At 39.8% G+C, this 12817-nt stretch overlaps 1 protein-coding gene across 3 annotated transcripts in view; it reads right to left on the bottom strand.

Moving 5' to 3' along the window:
- KIF2A (kinesin family member 2A) overlaps window positions 1–12305 on the bottom strand; it is a 70251-nt gene extending 57946 nt beyond the window's left edge. For 2 of the 3 annotated variants that reach the window (XM_053657285.1, XM_053657286.1), the window contains exon 1: window positions 11958–12303. In XM_053657285.1, the coding sequence (XP_053513260.1) occupies window positions 11958–12021 (64 nt within the window). In that variant the 5' untranslated portion in view covers window positions 12022–12303. Of the gene's footprint in view, window positions 1–11957 lie in introns of all 3 variants that reach the window. The other variant, XM_053657287.1, reaches the window with a different exon arrangement.
- Between the last annotated feature and the right edge of the window lie 512 nt (window positions 12306–12817).

Below are 12817 nucleotides of genomic sequence, written 5' to 3'. Positions count from 1 at the left end.
CAGATTGTTTAGGATCTGGCCTGTAGGGGTGTCCCACCTGCAGGCCCGCTGGCCACACGTGGCTCAGGATGGCTATGATTGTGGCAAAACACAAAACTGTAAATTTACTTACAACATTATGAAATTTTTTGTGATTATATATTGCAATGTATTTAATATGTGGCCCAGAGACACCAAAAGGTTGTACAACCCTGGTAGAGTAAATTATGTTAGAGGTGGGCTTCATACAAGGAAATAATCCAAAAAATTTAAAGCAGTTGATCAGGGAGTCAAATTTAAATGTCTGAAAGGTTATTCTGAAAAGTAATCTACCAAAGGTGGAAAGACCTATTAGGAACTTGTTGTAACAGTACAGGCAAGACATAATACTAGCCTGGCCAAAGTTATAGGGAGGGATGGGAAAAGTGTATGGATTGAAGAAGTACTTGAGCCGTTGAATTAAGAGTACCTGATGATAGCACACAAAATTAAGAGAGAACAAGGAGTCAAGGAAGCCACCTGAGTTTCTCCATTGGTCAACTGGGTGAAGGTGATGAGAGATACTGAAGAAGTAGATTTGGGGTAGTAGGTGATGGGTCAATTCAATATTGGACATGCTGACTTTGAGGTATGTGATAGCCAAGTGGAAATAATCAATTATCCACTAGATATACAAACAGTACCCATATGCAGTCAGAATGGGGTAAAGAGAAGCTTTAGTTCAGCTAGAGAGAGAATACTGTGTGAGAAGTACTTCAGGGTTATGACAAAGCCCTGAAGCACACCGATATTCAGAGAATGGAGAAAGAAGCACATGGCAAGATGAAGAAGGAAACGTCTGAGGATAAGAGGAAAACAAAAGTTTTATTTACTTTTAGTTAAGAGATGGCTGTTAAAAAAACCTCAAAGAATATGTGAGGTTAAAAGTATTGTATGATTCAATAAAACTATACCCAACAGCCGTACAAGGAGAACACACATACACAGGACCATGAAGTTTGTAATCAACTCTCAATATCAGCTATAAGTGGGGGAAATAATAAAAATGCAACCCATATAGTATCCTAAGAACAATTTCATACAAGAGTTTTGCTAAAATAAAAGTCACTCAATCTAGACAGGCCCCCCAATTCATCAATTATACCAGGACTCCTAGCAAATTGCTATAATCTGTTGTATTTTCCTGACAGTATAGCTGCTTATCTAATAAAAAGCATTCTTTCACTTTTACTTGTCTAAACTTTTTTAAGTCTTATAAGTAAGGAGAAGCTGAGAATTTCTTTTTCAAAATAAATGTAGAGCCCTGGCAGGTAAGGCTAGGTGGGCTGGGTGTCATCCTGCAAAGGTCACAGTTTCAATTCCTGATTGGGTCACATGCCTAGGGTGCAGGTTCGGTACGAGAGGAAACTTTTGGATTGATGCTTCTCTATCGCATCAGTGTGTCTCCCCCTCTCTTTCTGCTCCCCTTCTCAAATAAACATTTTTTTAAATAAATAAAATATAGAGCCACAGAATATCTGCATTGGGTGCAACGACTATTTAATATTCTGTTGTAACTGACAAAAGAATAGTAGCCTTTCCTAGAAAAAATCCTACATATATTCCCTACATTTGTCCCTCATGATATGAAGGGACAAATAATGGTCACGCAGAAAATGCTACTTGGATTAATAAAAATACTTGAAAGCAATCTATACCACAGAAAGAAAAAATGAAAGCATAGTTTAACATACTGACTTACAATGCCTGGAATATCCACATTACACAAAGAATTCTAAAGGAATAAGAGTTTAAAGGTTTTCAGAAGCAGACAATCTGTGTCCTAGTACTGGGTTGGCCGAAAAGTCCACATGGCTTTTTCCATAAAATAGAAGACATACTTTTCATTTTCACTGAAAACTTTATTGATCTGGATATTTCGAGTATCTCGGCTCTCTCACAAGCCATGGGTTGCTGCTAAACATCTTCCAAAGCAGAAGGCAGCCCCACACCAAAGAATTACATGGCCAAAATGTCAATAGTACCACAAAACTTCACAAACCACTTCTGACACATCTGATCAGTCACAGCACCTTCTCCATACAGTGCACAAATATTTTTTGCACTCCAACTGCTTTTTTACCTCTCTTGAAATAATAAAGCACAGCACACTAAAAATGTTGTCTATTTCCTTCCATCTTCAAAATTAAAATGGCTGCACAAAAATTCACTAATTTTGATTTTTTTTAAATGTACACTAATATGACAGCTGTCATGATACAATCTAACAAAATTGTTTCAAATGAAGTTATAGACAACTAAGCATTACTGGAGCCATCATACGCAAAAAAATATAATGGACTTTATGGCCAACCCAACATATTTTCTACTCTATGTATGACCTTGGACAAGTCAATTTCCTCTTTGTAAAAAAAACATAAGCAAGTCTGACCAACAGAAGTATTTCATCACTGAGCTCTTTGTAGTTCAATTCTAAGACTTACAAATTACGGCCTCCAATTTGTACTTATTTCCTAAAAATCATATAGGTAAAATCACTATATCCACTTCTCTGTAGTAGTCCATAGTTATCCACACGTTAAATTTAAACTAAAAAAAAAAAAAAGTTTAATGCTGTTTACACTCCCAACAGAATTAGATTTCATGTGTACATCTTCCAGCAGTAATTCCTTATAACTTAAGTGAAACAGATAAACTCTTGTTTAAATTCAACCCTGGCTGTTCTCAAGGATGAAGCTTCTGGACAAATTGCTTGTACATTTGTCATGGAGTTCGAACTATAAACTCAAATGAGTAAAGAAATGGGGTTAATGTTGCTAAGCATATCTGAATCCTCTCAGTGCACTACAGCTCATTTAAAAATTTTTTTATCAAACCCTAAATTTCTCATATTAACAGACTAAACATAACAAAAATGAAAAACAAAAATTACCTTAACTGCAACCCTATGTCATTGATACTCGTTCTTAAAATATTATAAAGTCTTGTTATTGGTCTATTAATTTCAAGTACAGCTTTGACTTCTAACAACCTAAAGTTTGTATATAGCTCCCCCTCCACCTTATATTTATTTTTTAGAGCAGTGTTAGGTTCACAGCAAAACTAAACAGATGGTACAGAGATTTCCCATGTATTTCCTGGACCCACATACCCAAGCCTCCCATAATATCAACATCAAACACTGGGTACACTTGTTACAATTAATGAACCCACAATGGCGCATCGCTAATACCCAAAGTCCCTAGTTTACATTAGGGTTTTCTCTTGGTGTCATATATTTTTTTAGGTTTTAAAAAATGTATAGCATGTATCCACCATTACAGCATCATACAGAATAATTTTACTGCCCTAAAAACCTACTGTGCTCTACTATCTCTCACTTTCCCCCTTTTAAACCTTAAATTGCAAATAACACCTAAGAGATTCTAAATGCTGAAATAACTAACATTCAGAATCTTGAGGATAAAAAGACAAAAGCCAGGGCAGGAAAAAACAGGTCAAACCTAATAGCAAAGGAAAGTAAATGAGAACAGCTGCATTTCAAGAATCAAAACACTCCATCCCTTAAAGAGCTAAAGCCAGATCCTTTAAGTTCTCTGTTTTTCCTTCTCATTCCCTTCCAGGAATTCTGAGAGAGTCTTGGCTAATACACTATAACTGAGTCTTCTTAAGCAGGCAAAGCAGGTAGCTATAGTTTAAGTAAATTCTTCATCTACAAATAAACATTTCCTGGCCATGGCTTACACCTTAAACTCACTTGTAAAATATAAATAGCTTAAGTTGGATGATCTTAGATATTACATTGTACACAGGCTCTACAACTCTCTACACTGTTCACGAACAGAATTAGCTTGATTAAATGGAACGGAAAAGACTTTATAACCTACACTCAGACTTCCCAAATGTTAAGTCCATTGCTTTCAAGACACCTGTCCCTTATTTAGCATAAGGGACATATCTCCACATAACATCAATTCTTTTTGCATTGGTTTGTATCCCATCTGCCCCTTAATCATTGCTCACCCTCCTAGACTGATGCAATCTTATCCTTGCTAGCTCATTTTCAGCACTACTCTCCCTCTAATCTATCACTAGCAATAGCTAACTCCTATTACTGCTTTTAAGAGATTAAATGCTACAGTCGTTTCCAAGTGTCCTAGAAATTAATTCCAAGATGCCTTACCTTACCTTTGTTTCCAAGTCTTTAACAAGGTGCCCTAGATTACCCCTCCTTCCTTTATTTTTCTTATCTATCATTCTCCGGTCTGCCTGTTCTAAATGCTCTTTACCTGACAAGCCCTTCATTTTCAGCTCACGGACCTCCCAATGTATCGTGCCATGTACATGAAATGCCTCCTTCCCGTTGCCGCAATCTATTGATTATCTTCCTACCACCATTTAAACTTTACTCTCCAAGAAGTCTCGTCAGATCACTGATAGGAGTCCCTACTTTTTCTAAAATGATAGAACAGAACCTTAGATGTACACTGGAAACACCAGTGTATGAAGCATTTAAAAAAAAAAAAAACGATGTTCAAGCTCCATGTTAGACCAATTAAAAGAATCTCTACGCAAAGGATCCAGATACTGGTGGCATTAGGTATGTGTGGGGAGCAAGGTGTTTATGTTGAGTTTCCCCCAAAGCCCTACACGTGATTCTAATGAACAGCCAAGCTTATGAACCCTACTAAACCTACTCAGTCTAGAAACGGAACACCCACAACTACATTTTTTCAGTATGTTCTCTAAATATACCGTCCATATCCCACACCCCTAAAATATGCTTACCACATAGCCTTGACTAGTACACATGATTTAAATATCTGAGACAGGTCTTTATGAGGTTTAAACACTACACAGTAGTTCACATACTCTAAGCATACATTCCCTTTTCTCTAAAATGGAGACAATACCACCTGCCTTACAGAGCTGTCATAAAAATACAGCAAGATAGTGGATATTAACATTTAGCAAAGCAACTGACTTACCAGGGCACAAATGATAAAGCCCTTCAGGTGTCAGGAGTAATACCTGGATTCACTTCTTTTTTTTACATTAAAAAAAAAAAGTCTTTTTTAAAATTGATTTTTAGAGGGAGGAAGGGACAGGGGAAGACACACTCAGAGAGAGAGAGAGAAAAAAACATCAGTCTGTCATTCCACTTATTGATGCATTCCCTGGTTGATTTTTTTTATGTGTCCTGACTGGGGATCAAACCCACAACCTCGATATATCAGGACAATACTCTAATCAACTGAGCTACATGGCCAGGGTAGGCTCACTATTTTAGAAAGAAACAAAATTCAAGTGGTAGTACAAAAGATACAAGCTATCTGGATGAGGCTGAAAAGATAGTTGCTGGCCAAGAGTTATAATCAAAAGGGTCATTGTTTGCCCCATGTAGAGACTCAGCAAATTTTACCACACATATGTCCCATTCTGATCCCGTTTTTCCTTTAAAAAATTTCATATAGGTGAAATATGGTTAAAATTCACACCAAAACCAATGAAAACCTTGAGAAAAAGTCTTTCAAAGTAAGTATAATAGGGTCCAGTGAGCTGCCTAATACATATAGTCCCTTGGCCACCCTGTGTAGGCAGGTTGTACCCAAATTACACAGAAGCACCAGCAGCTGGCTGAATCTCTTTTTATGCTCTGCTTCCTTGGTCTCTGTGGGTTTACAAGCACCCTAACCTAGGATATCTAGAGAGAAACCTGGGTCAAGGGCCTGGTCTGCCAGAAACTTAGAACTGAATAAACCTAGTTGTTTAAATATCAAAACCAAGATAAAATGTTATAAAGTTAAAACTCAAATTGGGTATTAAAGATAGTAAGTAGGCCAGTAATGACCAATAAGGCTCATTTCAATGGACTGACAAGGGCTACCAGGACTGTGGTATTGTATTAAGGAAAATATTTAGGTGGATTCTGAGTTCATCAGGAAAGCACACCATGAGAAATAATGGATATTGGTCATGGGAAGGACATGAGAGGGAGAACATGTATGACATTTATTTTCTATCCAGAAGACTATAACTTCATGACTAAAGAGCCTAACCTAAAAAAGGTAAATGGTAATGATGTAGATAGAGAACAGCATACTTATATCAGTATGAATCAATCATTTATTCAGTTGCTTTTGAGGGCAGGAATTGCGCATGCCTTATTCGTTTTTGTATCTCCAACACCTATCAGAATATCTGATATATAATAGGCTGTTAACAATAAGAAAGCAGAAATATGAGACCCCATTATTTTGTGACATGGTATACTAATTCAAGACTTATTTACCAAAATACCCTCACTCCCCAGTAAAGGTCCATTTTATTGCAAGCTTGATTGTAGTGGGTAGTGAGAAAAATAAGTAGTACCAAAATTAAGAAAGCCCTAGGCAAAGACTAACTTTAGGAGCATGACTTTTAAAAGGGACTTCTCCACCCTAATTTTATTCTCAGGAGATAGCAATAAAGTTAACTGAAACTTATGGTTAAGTAAGCAACAATGAAACAATACTCCATTTCATTTTTGTTTAAATTTTCACTAGACAGATCACAATGACCATGAACTTTAATTTATTTAGCTCTCTATATTAAGTATATGGCCCACCCGGCACTTTGTGGAATCAAGCACTTAAATGTTTAATATGGTGAGGTTCTAACGTCTATTTTCACTTAGGCACTACAATATCACTAGTATTATTTAAAAAAAATGAGCTGATATGTGATGTAGGGGCCACTTAACTAATACCTGCTCCACAACTGGACCAGAGGAGTGAAAATTAGTTTTATCTGGGACTTACAAATTGTATCTATTTTTAATTGAGATCATATTATCAGAAATATGATCTTCAAAACAAACACCTTCAAAGATGATTTTAGGTTACAGGACAGCAGTGTTAAAAGCAAAAAGGCATTGCTAAATCCAAAAACTAAGCTTTGCAAATGATTCATGACACTTTAAGGACAAGCATATTTATGAATAGAAAGAATGGGACCACATGATTTCTCAAAGAATACTGATTTTCTACACTCACGCCTCCTTCCCTAGTTGAACAGACACGAGTTTAACTGGCTCTTTGCTATTTTCTCCAGTTTTTAAAAAATTATGACACATAAAACAAGTTGACACATAACCTTTCCCCAGAGTTCCAAAAATTTGTCATGAGAATAAAGTGACTGGGCAATGAATATAGATTCCTAACTTTCAGTTGGAATTCTGGAGCAACTAATGGCTAACTATTGAAGAGGGCTTTAAAGACTTACTTTGCTGAATCTTAATCCTCATAGTCAGATTTCAACTTGATCTCACCAATTTGGCAATTTTTGTTTTTATCCTCACCCAAGGACATACTTAGAGAGTGGGGAAGGGAGGGAGAGAGAGAGTAAAAAGAAAACATTGATTGGTTGCCTCTTGTACACGCTGGCCAGGGACCAAACTTGGCAACCTAGCCATTTGCTCTAACTGAAAATCAACTGCAACCTTTTAATATGAGACAATGTTCCAACCAACTGAACCATGTTGGCCAGGGCAATCTGGCAAAATTTAAACTAAGTTACAAACTGTAAGTTTTCTGAGCCTCTTTGGTGAAAGTAGTAGTAAGGATTTTATTACAGGGGCTTTTGTATCTCAAAAAGTATACACTGCATACAAATTCATACCATCAACAGCAAATATCTTTCAGCACTTAAAGAGAGAGCTAGGAGAGAAACAACTTATAATCTCTGGTCCAGGCTATATGGCCCCTTATTAACCATATCATCATGACAAATAATGCAATCTCAAATTCATTTGTATAATGATGAATCTACCACCTTCCTACCCTGCTTACCTCATATAGATTCTGGTGGGATCCAATTAGATAACCCATTTAGAAAATTGTGAAGGCCTAACAAACACACATATGGAACCATTATCATGTAAAAGGAAATTATTAATCCACAAATTCCTCCATTCCACCTACTCCAACATCAATAACATAACTGTACCTAAAGAATGACTACTGAATGTACTGCTTAGTGGTTTATTTTTATTATTACCGAAATTCATAACATCTATTCTCCAAAAGTCTATATAATGACAGTAAAGAACTAGCAAAAGAGTAAATATGGCAAAGTCGGTAAAGAATCAGGCCATTTAAAATAAACTTTTCTAAAGATTGCCTGTCCTATATGCCAAGATACCCAACAAGTCCTCTGAAATCTTCAATTTCCTCTGGATTTCAGATGCTTAATTAATGCATTCTTGTCACCAATGTTTAAGAAACAGGAATGTCTTCCTCTCACAATATTGAGTTTTGTGACCTTCTAATTCACCACACCATACCACTTTTTATCAGATCATTCTAACTGGCCTCTATAAAACTGCTCTCTGGTGGCTTTCCCATGAATGAGAAGCAATTTCCTACATCTTGATTGGGCTGTAGAAAGCTGTATAACATGGTTGCCAAATAAGGGAGAACTCTCTCTTTACTGTCACAATTCTTGATAAACAGTCTGGTTTGAATCCTGACAAGTCACTTATGGTTACTTGGGACTGAGTTTCCACATTTATGAGAATGAGAACTAGATTAATTCCAAAGATCTTTCTGGTTGAAATAATCTATGATTCTCTTCAGATCACATATTAATACAGTGACTAAGGGACCCAAAACACAATCACATCTTAACTGCAGCCTCCAAATAGTCAAAGCATTTCTCATCCCTCTCCTAGTCCTCAAAGGGTAGTCAAGGCTACTGTAGAACATTTTTTAAATGTTTTAACAGTATAGTTTAAAATTTCCCAATAAAGACTATCTTGCCATACAACAGTAATACTGCACTAATAGTTTAGTTTTTAGCGTCACTGGATTCTAAAAAGGAAGTGAATCAGAATGATAATAGGAAGACACATATAAGAAAATAAATTATAATGGTTATACAATAAAGATTAAATCAATAAAACAAAAGAAAATAAAATATACATGAGTGTCCATTTCCAAAAACCAGTTTAATTTCATGCCAAGTTATGTCCTGCAGCTGGGAACAACTTCAGGAGTCCAAGCCTAACCTCTGTCATTTCTAACCTTAGAACACCGGAAGTCTGGTTCGCCTTCGCAGATCACTCAATTTCAGTCAACTCTGGGGCTTCTGAACCAAAAAGTCTGTATAGGATGTGAGAGGCCAGAGGCGGGGAGGTAGCAACACAGGCTGAGCACATATGGAGGGTTTCACTTCCTGGTATGAGTTCATCTGAGTGGGTTAGTTAAAATAATGTTTGAAAACCCCAAATCCAATAATAAATGATTTACTCAAAAACTACATGCAAAGAACTCTGCTAGGCAGAGTGGATACACAGATGAATTCAGAGAATTTAAGTCTATTAGTATTTCAATCTTGTAACACACTGGTTGAAGTATGTGGGGTAGCCTGCCATCTTTTCATTGCATTCCCCACACCACCCCTTCTCTAGTGCAGTTTAAAACAAATATTAAGAGAAATAAACCCAAATATCAATACTTAAGGAAATACACTGTCTCAGGAGTGATACAGAATGACTTAGGAATGCAGAGGCTAACTGGCCATCTGGTTTTAGTAATGAGTGAAGATTTATTGGGATTAGTTTTGAGCAGGGTCTTGAAAGAGGAATAAATCCATCTTAGTTTACCTGTTTGCCCTGGAATATGTTTTATTAATAAAGAGCATCACAGACAGGAGAAGCATGCTCTAAAAGAAGGACAAGGATCACCATTAACAAGCAATCAAGTCCACCAGTTAATAGCAGCCTGGAGCAGCCTTTCTTCACTCTTCTGATTTCCATTGTCTCAGGCAATCACACGATCACACTTGTGATTGTTCATCCATCTACCAAGTTTATTTTTGTTACAATTACCACTAGTATCTTGCCCAAATCAGATCTGCTATAAAAGTAGGAGAAAACAGCTTCTTTAACGTGAAAAGGGGAAAGCTTAAGGGCAGTCTCCCAGACATCAATTTCCACTGTGAAACACTACCCTTCAATGCCAATAATCATTCTCTTCAAGTTCTCTACTTATCTTTTACCTTTCAAACACCATCATGCATCTGAGGTGCATAAATATATATGTACATGACCACGGGTTAGGAGAATACACATTGTAAAGACTTCCATTATTTCTCATGGGCAAACTGCTTTGAAATCTGATTTTAACTTACATGCACTTATGTAAGAACACAAACCTCTTACTGCCTGGGTTTCTGGTATAGGTAGAAGGTGAAGGCTGAAAGAGTATTAAAACTCTCTATCTTAGAATCCTGAAACTGTTTCAAGTCCAATACACTTAAATAAAAAGATGTTGGTCTGGAAAAAATTAAATATATACAAACCTTCCAAATCTCATAATACTGTTTTCCTTTAAAAAAAAAAAAGATTTTTAAACTAACAACTATAATCACAGTTAAAAGCTTGGAATGTAAAAACTTACACATTTAATTTCACTCCAAATTTTTAAATTATATGCAAATCTTACTTTTGCTAGTACACAGTGAATGAACCTGCATTCACCTAAGAAATGACACTAACCATATTGTTTATGGGAAGTAACTTCCAGAAAATAATATAAGGAAGCTCCAACCAAAGTAAAGGAGACATCTCTTTTTCACAAGTATTATTGGTAACTTCTATGCAGCATAATTTACCTTTCCACATACAAGATATTGATGCTTCCAGTTGTTCATACAAATCTCAAATATAATGAAGGGAAAAATCATTAACTATATGGATCTTCCAATACATCACATAGATAAGGTGAAAAATCAATCTAGTTTCACATAACTTGGTCAAACTTGGTAGAAACCAAGAGGGTGTAGATGTGATAGCAACACTACTACTGACAAGGATAGAGGATAATCAACTGTAAATTAAAGGTATGGGTATAACAGAGATGGAGTCAAGAACACCGCACATCTCTAATTCGTTCTCTCCATGCGTTTTTTTCCTTCATATTATAAATTACTTCCAAGCCTGGCTGGCATCTCACTCCACACCCCAAGCTCCTGACATAAAACATTTCCCCCATAGGAACCTTTAGAAAGATACATAAGCCTACGGGGTTTTTTTTTTCCTCTCCCTTTCTTTCTCTAATTAAGCATGTATCTGCACCTCGCCTTACACTTTTCTCTCGGTTACCTCTCTAGAGGGTGTGAAAATACCAACATCCAGTATCCCACCCCCATCCTCAGTGGCGCCTGGCATTGACTAGGCTCATCGCCTCTCCTTCCTTTGCAGTCTCTTCACCTTAGAGAAAGAAGCTCATCGAATACTTCCTTCACCTATTCCCCCACCCTTATTCATGGCCCAGCAACACACTCTCCGCATCCTTCTCCCAAGGAAGGGACTAGTGAAAAAGGAGGCACGTTCGAGAAACGAAAAGGGGAAGAACCCTGACAACCACACAGCAGTTTAAACCAAAGGGGTTGGCCTTCTCCCTCCACCTCGGCCTCTTACCAATAGGGATCTCTAAATACTGAAATCACTGGTCTCCCGCTCTCCCCAGCCCCCACCCCTCACAGATGAGGCCGGAAAATGAAAAGAACCGAGTGAAATGCGACGGTAGGTCATCCCTCACCAAGCCTGCTGCCCTTGTCCTCCTCCCCCCAGACGGGAGTCCCTGGGGAGGATGGAGATCGCAGGAGGAGCAAGGAGCCCCTGGCCCAGGACCCTGCACCGCGCCCGCCCGACACCCCCAAAGACTCGGACAGTGACACCCGGGCCTTCCGAGCTGGCTTCCCCTCGCCCAGCTGCCCCCCCAAGGCCACCTCCCCGCCCCCTGCACTGCAGCGGCACTCGAGGTGGACCCCAGGCCGGCCTTAGTAACACACGAGCCACACACAAAAGCGCCGCGGCCGCCGCCTTCCCACCCCCACAACCAGGCAAAGCAATCAATGAGGTGGCCGGCGCCCGCGTCCCCACGATGCACAACCGAATGCGGGACCTGGCAGACAGGGGCGGTGGCGTGGCTCACCATCGCTCCGCTTGATCTCCACGTAAATCCCGATCTGGATCTTGCCGAAGTTGGCCGTTGCCATCACCTCATCTGGAGCAGGGGCGGCGGGTCGAGGGAGGGGGACGGGAGGGCGGAAAAGGCGGGGAGGGGGCGGGGTAGGTGTGGGAGGGGGAGCGGTTGCCCGCGGCCGGGCTGGCCCTGGCGACAGCGTGAACACGAGCTGGAGCCACGAGGAGCAGTGGTGGGCAGGCAAGCCAGGTCCGGGGCCTGCAGGCGGCGGGAAGACGCACACCCCTAGGCGTCTGGGGTGAAGCTAGGGCCGAGGCAGTCTGGCTGAGCCCGGGAGAGTGGGAGGGTCCACGACGCCCGCCGGGAGCAGACGCTAAGGAGGCGGGGCACCACTCGCATGCGCAGAGTGCACTTCTCTCCTCCCTTCCTCTTTGGCCCGCCTTTCCCAGCTGCCTCGAGGCGGCCCCGCCCAGCTCCGCGGCAGGCGGGTGGTAGCAACGGCTTGCCCGACTGAGGGAGCAGAGCGCGCTCGAGGCCCGGCCCCTAACGAGCCAGCATCCAGTTTGATTTTAGCGCGCGGTCTGGCACAAGTGGCAAGATGCGCGCCGGTGCCTGCCGGTCTCTCTGGCTTCCCTGAATTGGTGCTTTTGCCGGAATGGATTCTGGGCCCGGTGGTTTCAGGCCTCTCCAGCTGGAACACGGGGCTAAGGGGCTAGCCGTAAGGCCTCGGTTCTTTTGAGATGTCACCTCTTTTGCCACTTAGGAGTGGCTAGCCCAAGTAGCCGAGCCAAGGTTTTCCATCCAGTTATGGAAGAAGAGAAAAAGAACTTTTTAGGTGACACGCACCCTAAGTCAGAATGAAGATCCAT

Source organism: Artibeus jamaicensis, unplaced genomic scaffold (genome assembly GCF_021234435.1).
Source record: "Artibeus jamaicensis isolate MK-2021 breed Jamaican fruit bat unplaced genomic scaffold, CSHL_Jam_final scaffold_369, whole genome shotgun sequence".
NCBI lineage: Eukaryota > Metazoa > Chordata > Mammalia > Chiroptera > Phyllostomidae > Artibeus > Artibeus jamaicensis.
The sequence above is the reverse complement of the archived record's forward strand: the minus strand, read 5'-3'. Positions and strand labels throughout refer to the sequence as shown.